This window comes from Gigantopelta aegis, chromosome 14 (assembly GCF_016097555.1).
Source record: "Gigantopelta aegis isolate Gae_Host chromosome 14, Gae_host_genome, whole genome shotgun sequence".
Classification (NCBI taxonomy): Eukaryota; Metazoa; Mollusca; class Gastropoda; order Neomphalida; family Peltospiridae; genus Gigantopelta; species Gigantopelta aegis.
The window spans coordinates 7,287,923-7,307,113 of record NC_054712.1 but is presented as its reverse complement, the minus strand read 5'-3'; the positions used below and the strand labels follow the sequence as shown (position 1 = coordinate 7,307,113).

General features: G+C 36.4%; 1 protein-coding gene across 2 annotated transcripts in view; it reads right to left on the bottom strand.

Annotated features, from left to right (window-relative positions):
- LOC121388167 (phosphorylase b kinase regulatory subunit beta-like) overlaps nt 1-17,795 on the bottom strand; it is a 47,431-nt gene extending 29,636 nt beyond the window's left edge. For both annotated transcript variants that reach the window (XM_041519405.1, XM_041519406.1), the window contains exons 1-10: nt 17,586-17,795; nt 14,945-15,089; nt 13,278-13,377; nt 11,956-12,063; nt 9,378-9,437; nt 8,954-9,090; nt 7,779-7,938; nt 6,812-7,009; nt 5,808-5,865; nt 3,706-3,783 (exon numbers count right to left, since the gene is read on the bottom strand). In XM_041519405.1, the coding sequence (XP_041375339.1) occupies nt 3,706-3,783; nt 5,808-5,865; nt 6,812-7,009; nt 7,779-7,938; nt 8,954-9,090; nt 9,378-9,437; nt 11,956-12,063; nt 13,278-13,377; nt 14,945-15,089; nt 17,586-17,715 (1,174 nt within the window). In that variant the 5' untranslated portion in view covers nt 17,716-17,795. The remainder of the gene's footprint in view (nt 1-3,705; nt 3,784-5,807; nt 5,866-6,811; nt 7,010-7,778; nt 7,939-8,953; nt 9,091-9,377; nt 9,438-11,955; nt 12,064-13,277; nt 13,378-14,944; nt 15,090-17,585) is intronic.
- Nucleotides 17,796-19,191: the final 1,396 nt, after the last annotated feature.

Here is a 19,191-nt window from a genome sequence, read left to right as displayed (position 1 = left end):
ACATGACTGACTGAGTGACTACCTGACTGACTAACTGACTGTATGACTGACTGATTGACTGTATGACTGACTGACTACCTGACTGACTATATGACTGTATGACTGACTACTGACTATAACTGACTGACTGACTGAATGTTACTGACTGACTGACTGACTGAATGTTACTGATATTCTGAGGTACATAGTAATACTTAGGAACCATCTCATTAAACATAATCATGACTGACTGACTGACGACCAACTGAATGGCTGACCAACCCACTAACTGACTGAAGACTGACAGAATATTGACTTAGACTGATTGACTGACTGAAGACTGACTGACTGACTGAAGACTGACTAGCTGACTGAATATTGACTGACTGACTGACTGACCAACCTATTCACTGACTAACTGTGACTGACTGACTAGCTGACTGACTGACTGTCCAACTGAAGACCAACTGACCAAACCACTGACTGACTGATACTGACTGGATGCCTGCAAACTGTCTATGGTTGACCAAATGATTGTGACTGACTGACTGTTATTCTCAGGTACATAGCGATACTTGGGAACCAACAGCCTCGAGAAAAGAAATAGTCCAAAAAATAGTTCCATTTAGTAATACACAATCATTTATTATGTTATTGGAAAAAAAACCCACTTCAGTTATGTTTCCAGGTGACCAAGACCAAGCATGATTGATCATCTTCCTCAACATTCTACAGACGGCTATAATATAATGAACACACACTTACCATCCTTACTCTGTATTAACACGCCACAGACGGCTATAATATAATAAACACACACTTACCATCCTTACTCTGTATTAACACGCCACAGACGGCTATAATATAATGAACACGCCACAGACGGCTATAATATAATAAACACACACTTACCATCCTTACTCTGTATTAACAAGCCACAGACGGCTATAATATAATGAACACACACTTACCATCCTTACTCTGTATTAACAAGCCACAGACGGCTATAATATAATGAACACACACTTACCATCCTTACTCTGTATTAACAAGCCACAGACGGCTATAATATAATGAACACACACTTACCATCCTTACTCTGTATTAACACGCCACAGACGGCTATAATATAATGAACACACACTTACCATCCTTACTCTGTATTAACACGCCACAGACGGCTATAATATAATAAACACACACTTACCATCCTTACTCTGTATTAACACGCCACAGACGGCTATAATATAATGAACACACACTTACCATCCTTATTCTGTATGAACACGCCACAGATGGCTATAATATAATGAACACACACTTACCATCCTTACTCTGTATTAACAAGCCACAGACGGCTATAATATAATAAACACACACTTACCATCCTTACTCTGTATTAACACGCCACAGACGGCTATAATATAATGAACACACACTTACCATCCTTACTCTGTATGAACACGCCACAGACGGCTATAATATAATGAACACACACTTACCATCCTTATTCTGTATGAACACGCCACAGATGGCTACAATATAATGAACACACACTTACCATCCTTACTCTGTATTAACAAGCCACAGACGGCTATAATATAATGAACACACTTACCATCCTTACTCTGTATTAACACGCCACAGACGGCTATAATATAATGAACACAAACTTACCATCCTTACTCTGTATTAACAAGCCACAGACGGCTATAATATAATGAACACACTTACCATCCTTACTCTGTATTAACACGCCACAGACGGCTATAATATAATAAACACACACTTACCATCCTTACTCTGTATTAACACGCCACAGACGGCTATAATATAATGAACACACACTTACCATCCTTACTCTGTATTAACACGCCACAGACAGCTATAATATAATGAACACAAACTTACCATCCTTACTCTGTATTAACAAGCCACAGACGGCTATAATATAATGAACACACTTACCATCCTTACTCTGTATTAACACGCCACAGACGGCTATAATATAATGAACACAAACTTACCATCCTTACTCTGTATTAACAAGCCACAGACGGCTATAATATAATGAACACACTTACCATCCTTACTCTGTATTAACACGCCACAGACGGCTATAATATAATAAACACACACTTACCATCCTTACTCTGTATTAACACGCCACAGACGGCTATAATATAATGAACACACACTTACCATCCTTACTCTGTATGAACACGCCACAGATGACTATAATATAATGAACACACACTTACCATCCTTACTCTGTATTAACAAGCCACAGACGGCTATAATATAATGAACACACTTACCATCCTTACTCTGTATTAACACGCCACAGACGGCTATAATATAATGAACACAAACTTACCATCCTTACTCTGTATTAACAAGCCACAGACGGCTATAATATAATGAACACACTTACCATCCTTACTCTGTATTAACACGCCACAGACGGCTATAATATAATAAACACACACTTACCATCCTTACTCTGTATTAACACGCCACAGACGGCTATAATATAATGAACACGCCACAGATGGCTATAATATAATGAACACACACTTACCATCCTTACTCTGTATTAACACGCCACAGACGGCTATAATATAATGAACACACTTACCATCCTTACTCTGTATTAACACGCCACAGACGGCTATAATATAATGAACACACACTTACCATCCTTACTCTGTATTAACAAGCCACAGACGGCTATAATATAATGAACACACACTTACCATCCTTACTCTGTATTAACAAGCCACAGACGGCTATAATATAATGAACACACACTTACCATCCTTACTCTGTATTAACAAGCCACAGACGGCTATAATATAATGAACACACACTTACCATCCTTACTCTGTATTAACAAGCCACAGACAGCTATAATATAATAAACACACACTTACCATCCTTACTCTGTATTAACACGCCACAGACGGCTATAATATAATGAACACGCCACAGATGGCTATAATATAATAAACACACACTTACCATCCTTACTCTGTATTAACACGCCACAGACGGCTATAATATAATAAACACACACTTACCATCCTTACTCTGTATTAACACGCCACAGACGGCTATAATATAATGAACACGCCACAGTTGGCTATAATATAATAAACACACACTTACCATCCTTACTCTGTATTAACACGCCACAGACGGCTATAATATAATGAACACACACTTACCATCCTTACTCTGTATTAACAAGCCACAGACGGCTATAATATAATGAACACACACTTACCATCCTTACTCTGTATTAACACGCCACAGACGGCTATAATATAATGAACACGCCACAGACGGCTATAATATAATAAACACGCCACAGATGGCTATAATATAATGAACACACACTTACCATCCTTACTCTGTATGAACATGCCACAGATGGCTATAATATAATGGACACGCCACAGATGGCTATAATATAATGAACACGCCACAGATGGCTATAATATAATGAACACACACTTACCATCCTTACTCTGTATTAACACGCCACAGACGGCTATAATATAATAAACACACACTTACCATCCTTACTCTGTATTAACACGCCACAGACGGCTATAATATAATGAACACACACTTACCATCCTTACTCTGTATTAACATGCCACAGACGGCTATAATATAATGAACACGCCACAGATGGCTATAATATAATAAACACACACTTACCATCCTTGCTCTGTATCAACAAAGGCTGCAACTTCTTGGCATATTTCTCCAGACTTTCTCTATCATCAGAGAAAACGGCTACAACAGAAAATCACATTCAAGTTATTAAATACTGCATTCTGATGCAAGCTAACATATAAAAAACACAAAACAACAATTTCACAGAATTAAATGTCTTGCACATCATATGATGTTTAGTCCACTTTAATGAACATCAATAGGTGCAACTATAAACCAACGTTCATTGATGTAGGACTTCTAGTCCGTGAGACACTGATCTAAATGATAAACATTAATGTGAAAGTTGACTCCACTACCACCATAAAAAGTAATACCTATATCTCACCTTTTTTCTTCATAAAGGCAAGACAAAACCTGTCAACTTTAACGATTGGTTTAAAATATCTTTGCTGAATAACGAAAGTAAAATATGTTCTGTTGTGTTATACCTCAAACACCAATATTAAGTGTTGTCTTTGAAAACAAAAAGTTAAAGTTTATTTTGTTTAACGGCACAGCTGGAGCACCTTAATTAATTAATCATCGGCTATTGGATGTAAAACATTTTGGTAATTCTGACAATATAGTCATCAGAGGAAACCCTAAGGTAGCAAGGGATTTTTTATATGCTATTAACACAAACAAAAATTAAAATTCTAATACATTTACAAAACAACTGGAGCACAATTCATCGTAGACAAGACAGACTAATTGATCTATAGTCCAGCAAGCTGCCAGCCACGTGGGATGATTGCAGGTTCTTTGGCCACCCTGTCAAAAGCCGACACAATCCATTGCGCGTGAATAGTTTTTGGCATGCTAATATTGCGGTCAATGTTTTCTTTGTTTTTATTGTGCAAGTTCCCTACAACTGTGTTGGCATACAGTTGTAATGGTACATGTAATGGTAATGTTTAGCCAGATTTAGGTAACTATACTTGTTACGTAAATGATTTCTGCAAAAACAATAGGGTCTAAACAGGTTAACTGATGTGTACACAGACATGTTAGTGAGTTGATCTCATTAAAAACAATAGGGTCTAAACAGCTTAACTGATGTGTACACACACATGTTAGTGAGTTGATCTCATTAAAAACAATAGGGTCTAAACAGGTTAACTGATGTGTACACAAACATGTTAGTGAGTTGATCTCATTAAAAACAATAGGGTCTAAACAGGTTAACTGATGTGTACACAAACATGTTAGTGAGTTGATCTCATTGAAGACGCCTGAAACTTGGACTTAACCAAAAAGTACACAGACATTTGGTGTTAGGAAAGTTAATATTTCAAAGGAAGGCCACTCGCATTAATTTCATGTCACACTTTAGTCTGCCCACCGTCACTTGCGTTAACTTAGGGACACGTTAATTTCAGGATCTACAGTATATGGGTGTACTATAATGTCCATGTAATTCTCATTTTGAAAGTAAATAAAAACAAAACATATATGGATGTACTTTCCTGTCCTTAGTAATATCTAAAAGAGATGGGCACTGTGACCGACCAGCATGGTTAGAAATAATAATAAGATATCCAAAAGAGATGGGCACTGTGACCAACCAGCATGTAGAAATAATAATAAGATATCTAAAAGAGATGGGCACTGTGACCGACCAGCATGGTTAGAAATAATAATAAGATATCCAAAAGAGATGGGCACTGTGACCGACCAGCATGGTTAGAAATAATAATAAGATATCCAAAAGAGATGGGCACTGTGACCGACCAGCATGGTTAGAAATAATAATAAGATATCCAAAAGAGATGGGCACTGTGACCGTCCAGCATGGTTAGAAATAATAATAAGATAACCAAAAGAGATGGGCACTGTGACCAACCAGCATGGTTAGAAATAATAATAAGATATCCAAAAGAGATGGGCACTGTGACCGTCCAGCATGGTTAGAAATAATAATAAGATAACCAAAAGAGATGGGCACTGTGACCAACCAGCATGGTTAGAAATAATAATAAGATATCTAAAAGAGATGGGCACTGTGACCGTCCAGCATGGTTAGAAATAATAATAAGATATTCAAAAGAGATGGGCACTGTGACCGACCAGCTTGGTTAGAAATAATAATAAGATACACAAACCTTCAATTATGAGGTAAATATAAAACATCGGCCATTCACATTCTATCCCATCAAAATTCTGGAGAAGAGAAAAGAGAAATGAGAAACAAATAAATAAATATACACTTAGCATGTGACTTTATACTAGATGATCATTAACTGTCACTGATCTGTAAGAGCCTATATGGTTCACTTAATTACCCCCCTCCACCCACCCCCACCACCTCCATCTCTTCAGGCTCAAGCTTTCTTTATGTAGCAGCCATCTAATGTAAAAACATTTAATGAAATTGTACATTTAATAAAGTATTATGAAAATGTTGTATCAGTCATTTCTCAAGAAAGAAAACCAATACAAAAAGCAACTGGGCTATCTTACAAGTATAAGACTTCATTTCTTGTAAATTAAAGATTAAAGTGTAACCTAATTTTATCTATACTGTTATTACCAGCAAATGTTTTGGAAACAATAAAAATTATCTATATTTATGTGCATTTTGTAAAAACATTGGTCAGTATATGAATAAAACAACAATAGTCAGCCATATTGAAGAATTCTATCTGTTCACAGAGGATGGAATTATATCTTCTTGACATCTTTATATCCTACACACTTACAAAATGGATCTCCAACTAGTAGAGACAGATTAACAAAAAATAATCAAATACTAGTATATGCATGTAGTTTAGTAGGATAAACTAATCAATGAAATATAATTTCAAACTCCACAAGCAGACGACAATCTTCACAATGGGCGAGTACTGCTGGTTTATTACTGACCAATGTTTTATTCACACTGCATATAAAAATAAACATGCTAACCAAAGTTTTTACAAATGGGACATACAATAGAACATTTTTGTTATTTCCAAAACACTTTTCCTTTTCTTTTTACGTCCAGCCAAACTAGAATTATTGACAAAAAAAACCCATCAAAATATTTTGCTGGTAAGAAATATCTTTATATTATTTCTTGGAAGTATCTTTGAAATAATAAGATAAAAATTTTGGTTTTTCCTCATACTTTTATTTCAGCAGGTCTGTAGTACTTTCTGTTCTGATCTTCAATGACGGTCTTGTAGCCATCTCGAAGGAAGCGTTTCAAACCATACTTTCCTTCCAACTTGCGGAGCACCTTGTGGATCGTGCGTTCCTTTGTATCCTTCTCGTGTATGGCAAACGTCGGCCAACTGACGGTGGGAAGGAGAGATGCGTCGGTGTTCTGAAATCAACAAGTTATTATCATCATCTATTGTTTTATTATCAGGCCTATACATCAAGTCTTGACATTCAGTTGCCATATGGGATAAATGCCTCCCCGTTTTGATTTGTCCCATACAAATGTTTCTGTTGAAAGAAGGAAGGTAGGAAATGTTTTATTTAACGACAAACTCAGCTCATTTTATTTAGTTATTTATGGCGTCAGACATATGGTTAAGGACCACACAGATATTGAGGAAGGAAACCCGCTATTGCCACCTCACGGGCTACTCTTTTCGATAAGCAGCAACGGATCTTTTATATGCACAATCCCACAGACAGGGTAGTACATACCACAGCCTTTGATGCACCAGTCGTGGTGCACTGGCTGGAGCGAGAAATAGGCTAATTGGCCCACTGACGGGGATCGATCACAAACCGACCGCGCATCAAGCGAGTGCTTTACCACTGCTGTTGAAAGAGGTGAGCAGTGTGTATGTTGTTTTTAGCTGGGCAGCTAAACATCTGCTAGACTGAAAGAACTGTCAAACATGTTACAAGTGGGCAGGACATAGCCCAGTGGTAAAGCAGTCACCTGATGTGCAGTCGATGTAGGATCAATCACCGTCAGTGGTCCATTAGGCTATTTCTCGTTCCAGCCAGTGCACCATGACTGGTATATCAAAGGCCGTGGTATGTGCTATCCTGCCTGTGGGATGATGCATATAAAAGATCCCTTTGAGTTTGATTCTTGGAACAGCATACTTTCAAATCTCAGTCTGTTTACTAACCTTTGAGTTTGATTCTCGAGGCAGAATACTTTCAAATATCGTCCTGTTTCTGTTGTGGGCGTCCACGTCAACGTAAATTACTGACCAGGCCGCTCCTTGTTCTCCAAACAGGTTGGCTCCGTTTATAGCCTCAAGTGCGGCCTTCGCCATGCCAATCGAACTGAAAACAAACCAAGGTGCAGATTTATACAAACAGTCATTCTTTGACTTATCTTTTTGGTGTTGTCGTGTTTGCAGTATTGCAGTTATTGCTTTCATTTGTGCTTGATTCATTGTATACACACTAACTTTGGACAAAAATATCTGGTTCATTTTAAAAGGTTAATTTAAAGGTTAAGGTTAAAAAAATGAATTTTTTTTCATGGAACTTTCAATTTTTCATGTCACATTTCTTAATTATTCTTTTTGTAATACTGACAAATTAAACTCCTGGCATGTATTTCAATCGACTCATTGTTATAGAGGTAGTTGTTTCCTTGGGTGACACATACTCTTAGTAACTGAAACTTTTTGTTTTACCTGGCATGTATTTCTATAGATCCACTGTTGTAACTCTTTGTTTTACCTGGCATGTATTTCTATAGATCCACTGTTGTAACTCTTTGTTTTACCTGACATGTATTTGTATAGATCCATTGTTGTAACTCTTTGTTTTACCTGACATGTATCTCTATAGATCCACTGTTGTAACTCTTTGTTCTATCTGGCATATATTTCTATAGATCCATTGTTGTAACTCTTTATTTTATCTGGCATGTATTTCTATAGATCCATTGTTGTAACTCTTTGTTCTACCTGGCATGTATTTCTATAGATCCATTGTTGTAACTCTTTGTTCTACCTGGCATGTATTTCTATAGATTCATTGTTGTCGGCACTCACTCCAAACCCTGAGTGAGTGTTCCACAAGGCTCAATGGGTGTAAACCACTTGCACCGACCAGTCATCCATAACTGGTTCAACAAAGGCCATGGTTTGTGCTATCCTGCCTGTGGGAAGCGCAAATAAAAGATCGCTTGCTGCCTGTTGTAAAAGAGTAGCCTATGTGGCGACAGCGGGTTTCCTCTAAAAAACTGTCAGAATGACCATATGTTTGACGTTCAATAGCCGACGATAAGATAAAAAATCAATGTGCTCTAGTGGCGTCGTTAAATAAAACAAACTTTTTTTTTTACCTGGCATGTATTTCTATAGATCCATTGTTGTACTTGCTTCCTCGCTCCCAGATGCCGAAATCTGGTGTCCGATATGCTCTTTCAACATAGAAGACCAGATTCTGAATAAACTTCACTTCATCCGATGAAAATATGATCTGTCACAGACAGAAATAACATGAGGAATACACAAACAATGATAACACTAGAGCATATTGATTTACTAATCATAGGACGTCAAACTAGACAAGAGGATATGAGTGATCCATACATTGTGATGACATTTTGCTTGCAACATATCTAAAATTTATATGCAAGCATTATTTTAATTGCAGAACTATATACTATATAGTAGATAATTTACACACCATGAACATATGCCAAGGTGCATATGTGTAAAAAGTGGGGCAGAATTAGTAATGACAGAAAGAAGATACAGCTCTACCTGTAGGCCTGAATTGATCATCTGGACAAGAAACACCAGGTACAGAGCTATGACATCAATCTGAAAGAAAAAGAAAAAACACAGTCATGGTTTTGAAATTTCTACTGCTAAAAACACCAGAGCACCAGTCATGCTGATAATATCATTATTAAATAAACAACTTAGTTAAAAAAAAATATATGTATTCAGGAATGCAATGTACTGGTATGTTATATAAATGACAATAGCAGTATGGAAACTGTAAGGAGACTAGTACCAGAAGTCAGATAATAGCAGGTGCCCAACCCATGCAACTGCCCATGGCAATAGGCACTGTGGAGACTGAAGTGGAGTTTATAATTCTCCATGGCACTCTTTTGTCTTGGACTATCTTCAGGGTTTTTGTCAATGACGCGTTTTCTTGCTGTGGACATTTTCTTAATTGCAGGGAATTGCATCTAGTGAATGGACCGGCCTCGGTGGCACAGTGGTTCAGGGTTTGCAGCCCGGTACCAGCACCAACCCAGAGCGAGTTTTTAAGGGCTTAATGGGTAGGTGTAAGGCCACTACACCCTCTTCTCCCTCACTAATCACTAACCAACTAATAACTAACCCACTGTCCTGGACAGACAGCCCAGGCAGCTGAGGTGTATGTCCAGGACAGCATGCTTGAACCTTAATTGGATATAAGCACGAAAATAAGTTGCAATGAATGAATGAATCTAGTGAATGGCATAGCCAGCCAGATGAGAAGTTGATGATGGGGTGTCGTTAAACAATGAATGGATGTTTAACAACACAAAAATACACATTGGCTACTGGGTGTCAAACAAAGGAAGTATATGAACATGGGTTTTTTTATAGACCCAGTAGTTTTCTGTATAAAAAAAAGCTATTTTCTGTTTCATGTTTTTGTAAATTCCATTTCATTTCCGTTTCAGAATACAATATACAATTAACAATTTAACTAACACAAGTTGTGACAAATTAAGGTCACAATTATAACTAAGTAAGGCATAATTGTCCAACAACTATGTGTAACTACTCTGTTTTATTCAAAGGGGCTCAGGGTTGACAAACCATAAACATTTATTTTTATCACCACTTTGACAGTCTAACATTGTCTGCAATGTGAAGTGTCCTGAAATTATTATACTAGCAGCAGGATAAGAGTTTGCTTTATCTGTCACTATATTCTGTCAATAGAAACGGTGGTTGCAGGATAAATAAAAGTAACATTGCTACGTTGAGCCAGGTGTTTTTAGCTCAACATTTGCAAACTATTTTGACTGGTTTCCGAAGTAGTCATTTGGTTGAATGTGTAGCGTAAAAATTAGTCTCCCAAGACAAGCGTTAGTGACAAATGGCTGACTGAACTTACTCCTGGCAAAAAACTGTACCATCTGCACAGGCGCAACAGAGCAAGCAGTAAACATGGTAAATATGACACTATGTATTTGACAACAGTACCGGGTACTAATCGTAAGTTTTACAGCGGGTGACAACAATAAAACAGTCATTTTTTTAACTTCTCTGAAAATTGTAATTCCATTTCCAAATGTAAATTCTGTTTCACAATAGGAATTCCGCAAAATCGATCCTTTTTCCATAATTGCGGAAAACCAATGAGTCTACATTTACATTAGAAATAAAAATGATATAGTGTAAAGAGCTATAGGCAAAATTACAATGCAATATAAAAAGCACGGGAAGTATATTTTTAATTTAAAAATTTAAACTTTGTATAGAATTCAAAATGTTTTACTGTTGTTAAACAAGCATTCCTGTCATTAATCCTCCTACTGTAAACTGTAGTTGAATCTTGCAACAATCAATTATAAGAAATTTACTTTTCATATACATGTATTCTCCACTGTCAGTGCAATTTGAAAATGAGGGGGATGGGGGTAGGGGTTGGGGTGCCACTGTCAGTCCAATGGCCTGTGGGAAGGACGTTTTGAAATTCATAGTTTATAAAACAGCATTTCCAGCATTCAGAACACACTAACAGGGAAACGTTAGGAAACCATGGCCCACGCCCCTGATACTAACTGCCGATAATGTGTCAGTTATATAGAAGATACTCCCTGAGTGTCTTGTGATATCATAATTTATTAGAACGACTTTATAAAAGTATGAAATCCAAGGCTTGCGGAGTATTTTTATACTTTTAGCAACAAGTACTTATAAATTATGATATCACAAGACACACGGGGGTAATAGAGAATACTCCCCGAGTGTCTTTTGATATCATAATTTATCAGCACAAGTTGATAAAAGTCAGAAATCCGAGGCGTGCCGAGTATTTTTATACTTTCATCGAGTGCTGATAAATTATGATATTACAAGACACGAGGGGGGTATTCTTTTTATCATCCATTATCATTCTTTTCATTTGCGACAATTGTAAATAACATCAGTAATGTGGGTTGAATGTCATTATATTTGGCAGTGGTAGACACGATTTAGTGCTGAAAAATACACAGTGACGTAACAAAAGAACTGATATCTCCTAGGAGAATATCACAGAAGATATCGCAAATTATAGTGTCAGCGATATCTCCTACAAAAGCCTTTAATGGATGATAAGAAAGTTTACCTGTAAATGGTCGTATTCATCACTGCTGTACACTGGGTCCCCAGTGATGATGTGAAACAAAGAATGTAGGGCAAACTCTGAACTCTGGTTTGATTTGAACTGTTCCACCTGCCAACGACAGAAACAAAGTTTGTTTTCTTTAACACGCATTGATTTATTAATCATTGGCTATTTGATGTCAATCATTTGGTAATTTTTGTAATTAACTACACCACTAGAGCACATTGATTTATTAATCATTGGCTATCAGATGTCAAAGATTTGGTAATTTTTGTAATATAGTCTTAGAGAGGAAACCCGCTACATTTTTCCAGGAGTAGCAAAAGGTATTTTATATGTGCTATTCCATACAGAACAGCACATACCATGGTCTTTGATTATCACATCCAGTGAGCATTTCACTACTGAGCTACGTCCCGCCCCTTACAACAGAAATAAGATCACCATCTGGTTCCAACTGAACAGTTTTAAATTAATTATACCAGGGCCCGTGCTTATAAAAAAACCTTTATAGTTTAGACTCAAATGTTTGATGTCTTCACAGGCAAAAAAAATTTCAGCATTACCATAACATAAATTATCAGACTCAATAATGACTGACACTAAAGTCCGAATTAACAAAACCTGTTTGTTTCAAGTCAGGTCAGGTCAAAGTATTTAACGTGCACATTCAGAGCAGGCTGTTGTAGTGCACATCTGTATTTTTTTTTTTAATGTACCGGCTTCATAATTTTGCAAGCACGGGACCTGGTGTAGTTAAACAATGCAAAAATGGCCACCTCTATGGACAACCACCTGTCTCTAGTGGTCACCTGACCATTAGCAAAAAACTGGACTGGTATGTTTATACATATAGGCCCTACATGCATGTATACATTAAATAATGTGACTAAATGTTTATTGTAGCTTTTATACCTATTCTCACTTATGGGTTTTTAAAAAAAAAAAAAAAAAATTAATATTGTTTGTTTTTGTCTGTCTCCCAATGGAGTACAGTTTGTTTTATTAATCATCAACTATTGGATGTCAAACATTTTATAATTTTGACTCATAATTTCAGTGGCAAGGGCTAGCTCTACATGGGTCAGCGGAAACTTTCGCCAAAATATCTATTAAACTTCATAAATTGCAAAAATCCAAAAAAATATAATTTATTACTTAAAATTATTTCGTCAAATTAAAATAAAATTTGCCAATTGTTTTTCAAATTCGCAATTTGCAAATTTGGCGAGTGCCAGAGCTAGCCTTGCATACATGATACAGTCTTAGAGAGGAAACCTGCTACATTTTTCCATTAGTAACCAGGGATCCCAATGCATTACCTTTTCAGCCTGACGTAACCAGCAGAACAGGATTCCTCTCATGCATTTCACGGCAATCTGCCCGAGTTCGTGAGTCTTGCCTTGATCATCATCAATGCGTCTGAAACGAGCAGAATGGTTCATTAAAATATATATTAACTGTTTTCTTTAACGACATAACTAGAGCACACTGATTAATTAATACAGTTTATCCAGTTCTGTTTGTAGGCCATCGGCCCACATACAACAGATTACATAATACTTTACAATATACAAGAACATGTTAACAGTAAATAAAATACATTAATTAATAAACAGCTACTGAATGTCAAACATTTGATAATTCTGATATAAATATAGTTAGTCTTAGATGAAACCTGCTACATATAGAGGATAATAAACAAGTTACCAGTTATTATCAAATTTATGTCCCGAGTGAAATTATTTCATGAAAGAGACAGACAATTTAGGTCACCCGAGTGTTGGAACAAATCTTCATATTCAGGTAAAAATGATGGGAAAATTAGCTAGCTGGCCTGAAAACTTTTCACCATGTATTTTCATTATTTTACTCAAAATTATATTAATTGAATCCCATATAAAACACGACTGGTACATCAAAGGCTGTGGTACGTGCTATCCTGTCTATGGGATGGTGCATATAAAAGATCCCTTGCTGCCAATCGAAAAAGAGTAGCCCATGAAGTGGCGACAGCAGGTTTCCTCTCTCAATATCTGTGTGGTCCGTAACCATGTCTGACACCATATAACCGTAAATAAAATGTGTTGAGTGCGTCGTTAAATAAAACATTTCCTTCCTTCCTTCCCATATAAAAATATGTTGTGGTTTATTATGAAACCTATATACATGTAGCTGTTTGGTAGTAGTCGTAATGCAAATATGAATAAATGTTGTTGTCTAGATAAAAACAATTTATTTCATTAAAATCAGAGAGATGGGTTTTTTTTTGTTTTTTGGCTATAAATACTTGTCCCTTTTAATGAAACTACAGAATCTGCGATGTACACAATGTAGCTGTGTAAATAAATGAATTAATTTCTGCCAGTTCAATTATTATCTACATGTATATAGCACTGAGAAACGAAACTACATCTATGTCATTGTATGAGTAAATAAATTAATTTCTGCAGGTTCAATATTACCTACAGCACTGAGAAACGAAACTACATCTACGTCATTGTATGAGTAAATAAATTAATTTCTGCAGGTTCAATATTACCTACAGCACTGAGAAAGGAAACTACATCTACGTCATTGTATGAGTAAATAAATTAATTTCTGCAGGTTCAATATTACCTATAGCACTGAGAAACGAAACTACATCTATGTCATTGTATGAGTAAATAAATTAATTTCTGCAGGTTCAATATTACCTATAGCATTGAGAAACGAAACTACCTGTACAGGTATGAATAAATAAATTAATTTCTGCAGTTTAACATTACCTGTAGCATTGAGAGATAAAACTACCTGTACAGGTATGAGTAAATAAATAAATTTCTGCAGTTTAACATTACCTGTAGCATTGAGAGATAAACTACCTGTACAGGTATGAGTAAATTAATTAATTTCTGCAGGTTTAACATTACCTATAGCATTGAGAGATAAAACTACCTGTACATGCAGGTATGAGTAAATTAATTAATTTCTGCAGGTTTAACATTACCTGTAGCATTGAGATAGAGCCCACGCGGCTGCTGCACAATAAATACTGTCTCGCACATAGGCAACCTTGGACGTGTTCTCTGGTGATCCACAGGATGGAAATAGACCAAGAGGGCAACTCTGGTACTGTAATATCTGACTTTTTACTTTTAAAAAAAGAAAGAGAAACTAATGCACATGTATATTTAGAAACTGTCACAAATACAAAACTACTGTATATATACATCTATCATAATCCAGGATTTCATATTTTATGGGAACCATTGTTTTCTTCAGTTTTGTGTCCTGTGATCATCAAAACCCCAAAAGCAGAAAGGGATTCTTTATAAAGTATATAAACCTTCCCACAGGCAGGATCCAGTGGTGGATCCAGAAAATCCATTATGTGGGGGGGGGGGGGGGGGGGGGGACCCAGTGACATGAGGTGGAATGCCATGGGAACTTTGGGGAGGTTTGGAAGGGATCATAAAACAATTTAAAATTAATATATAATAAAATTATAACTATCGCAAAATTTAGGGGCCTAGATGTGACGGTATTAGCAGGGACAGAAAACAAGAAATCTGCAGAATTAAATGTCTCACTTACCATAAACCTTTTTGGTGCACTGTGATGAACATCCATAGGTGCAACTATAAACCAAGTTTCACTGACCTATGATTTATAGCTTGTGAGAAACTGATATAAACGTGAAACTTTAATGTTAAACATTAACACAACTGTTGATGCTGTCACCACCATCAGAAAAGTAATTTATATCTCACCTTTTGAAGCTTTTTACTTTGTAATTTTAGTGAGCATGACACATGCAGGAATTTTAGCAGGAAGGGGTCTACACTGTGGCAAGCAAAGCTTGGGGGGGGGGGGGGGAGATATTATCCCCAGGAAAATATATGTTTTAAAAAAAGTGCTTGCTTGTGAGGGGAGAGTTATGACCCCTGAAAACCCCCCTGCATATGTGCCTTGCATGACAAAACTTGAGTCCATCGAACTATATACATAGATAAATCAAATTATTACGACAGAAATGGAGACAAATGCTATAACAACAGGGTAACTGATTGACTGCACCTATTAACTGGTAACCTGTACACAATGGCTAAATGCAGAACTGCAAAAGCAACTGCTTTACGGGAATCTTTGAGCTATCCCAGTGCCAATTTAGCTTGAGTGTCATCTATCTCTATTCTGTTTATATGTTAGGATAGGAATAAAGTACTCTTAATGTTAAAAACTGTCAATTTCAAAATGTGTTTTTTAAATCATGCCAAAATATTTCAGAAATGTTTTGTTAATCTCACAGTATAAGTGTTGTAATGTAGCTTTGTAGCTTTATTTTCTTCCAAAAACAGTGATAATATATTTTTTTAAAGATTTTCTGATGAATGATTAAAGCTTTTGCATGAACGATCTGTCGTTTATGTTGATATTGTTTTTGCATAACTGACAGACAAATGACAAAATCATTTGTGCCAAATTTTATGCCCTGCACATTTATACTGACACATGTATGAAGAAGGAACGTGACCCCAACACAAAAAACAAACTTAACTCTAACTCTAACAATACAGGGGTAACGGTCGGATATTTGACCAAAATAGCCAAATGAATTCAATAATTTTAGTCAGCAACATGGGGTACCAGACGTTTTTCCCCCAAGCCAGTTTGCCCCCAGGTCTGTTCGCCCCCAAATAGGATGTCAGTTGGCCTCCACACAGGTACCAGTTGGCCCCCATAAAGATACCATTGTGTTGATGTGAATGTGTGGTCTGGACCCATCTGTGTGTGCCGAGCTTCCTTTAGTGCAACCCTACCCTATTTTTAGGTGATTTCACGCACTCCCATGTGCATTTTTAGATGCACGGTTTGGCAGTCATTGAACTTTGATGCAAGTATGATTTATATTTTTAGATCAAGCGGAATTTTACTTTCGTAAGAATCTGGAATAAACAGATTTATTATTAATGCCATCAATGCTTAATTCTCAGTCAGGTGTGCCATGTCACAGGTTCTTCATACCTAAATGGTAAACAGCCATTTTCATGTGTATTCTTGGTAATACATGTATACTACTGGCACTGGTTCTTTCTGCAGACAAATACAACGTCAGCAGTCACCAAAAACATTCTGCCAACAGAAGAACGATTACAGCCTGCTGTTTATACCACGGATAGGCGATGACAGCTCATAATAACAATGCTGGTGATTATATCATTGGTGCCCGGACTGACAAGACAAAAATCCCTCCCCTCTAAGAAAAGAAACACACACACACACACACACACACACACACACACACACACACACACACACATTAACATGTCTGTAAAGAAACATTTGTTTAAAAGTAACACATAACTGGGAGTTGGGGGCGAATTGACTAAAAGTTTGGGGAGAACGGACAAATAATTGGGGGTGAACAGGTCAAACTGGGGGTGAACAGGTCAAACTGGGGGCGAACTGCCTTGGGGACGAAACGTCAAGGATTCGGCAACATGTTAACAATGGCAAAAATATCAGGACTGTCCCTTTAACCTTTTAAAAATACAAATTTGTTTCCAGTTATATGGTTCAAAGTTCTATATTCAGTTAATACTAATGACTTGAGAATTAAACCTTACGTACTATTAGTAGTAACTTACACATAAAATAATATTCGTCAAGTCGTTTGACAACTTGTTCGGGGTCGGAGACGGAAACATCGATAGCAGTTCCTGAATAACTGCTTCCTATTCGATTATCGATCACGATTCGCAAACTAGAGGTGCTCATGACTCCGTCCTTCAGAGTTCCATATTTTATCTATAAAACAAGATTAACGAAAGCTTTCGATAACTAACAATTTTATTTAGTTTTACGCCGCAGACATTTGTTTTTAATTTATTGCAGAGTTATCTGCCTTGAAACCTTGACCTTTATTTGTGGTATTTTCTCCCTGTTTACAGAAAGGCATCCTAATTAGTATTTGTTTTTTTAAACATGGCTTTATAAAGTTAGTTAGTTTTGTTTAACGACACTACAAGATCAATAGCTATTATTATCCTGTTCAATTATTTAGACCCAAAGTTTTTTGCAAATGTGTGCGTTTATTTCCTATTCGATATTTGTTTTCTTTGCATTTACATGAAAACAAACCCAAACCCCGACAGGTTTTATATACAAATCATCATATAAAATGCACGAAGTTGACTTAATTCCACTTTTTAAAAATCTCTGTGTCGTTTGAATGCACGTTATTTCGCCTATAAATAACTACGGTCATTTGCATATCAAAAGCATTGGGATCTGAGGCTACGTGAAGGCCATTATAGCTTGTTTCACTAAATCAAGGTTATTATTGTTTTGCAGTGTGTAACAGCATTGTCTAATCTTTCCGTTAAACATAGATGTAAACAAACAGAACATGTAACCCTTTCTTGTAGGTGCATTATATTTAATAAATTTAGCTAATGTATTATGTATTTTTATTTTATTATATCAATTATATATTAGCATACCATACCTAACCTAACAAAACTGAGGTGTAGCACAGTAATAAACACAAACCACCTCACACACCGCAGGAATGTGCTTTCCAAATTTATAAATACATTTAATGCAGGACCGGACCCAGAAGACCAGGGGGGGGGGGGGGGATAAAATGTCAAAGGCCACCAACATCAAATAATAATAAAAATGTTATTTAATTTGCCTCTAAATTGGGAACTCATACGTATATATATATATATATATATATATATATATATATATATATATATATATAGTATTTAGGGTGGTGCTAGGGGTTGGGGTTTGGGTGTGGGGTGTTACATTTGTAATACGAAAAACCAAAGGGCTATTGTTCGGACTTGTATGGGTTCAACCACTTTTTCATCCCGCAGATACAGCCCTGAATGTTCAAAATACGATAGCATTGCTTGGTCAATAACATCATTATTTCGATCTATGACTTCACGTGCTATTGTAGCAATGTGTAAACCACGTAAAATACAAGTTAGGTAGGGTATATAAATTCATTGAAAATGTATTAGTCGACATTCTTGTTATTGTTATTTGAGGAAAAATATGGGTAAATCGAAAAACACTTCAGTTGATGTAAAATCGTGTATTAAGAACGTTTTCGATTATTTTGAAGATGAATATCAGCGCGGTAGACCTAGGTATGCTTCTTATCGAATTGTCGATTGAGTTTCCACTGCACTTAAAGTTTCGGTTTCAACAGTAAAAAGAACTGTGAAAAATCTAAGC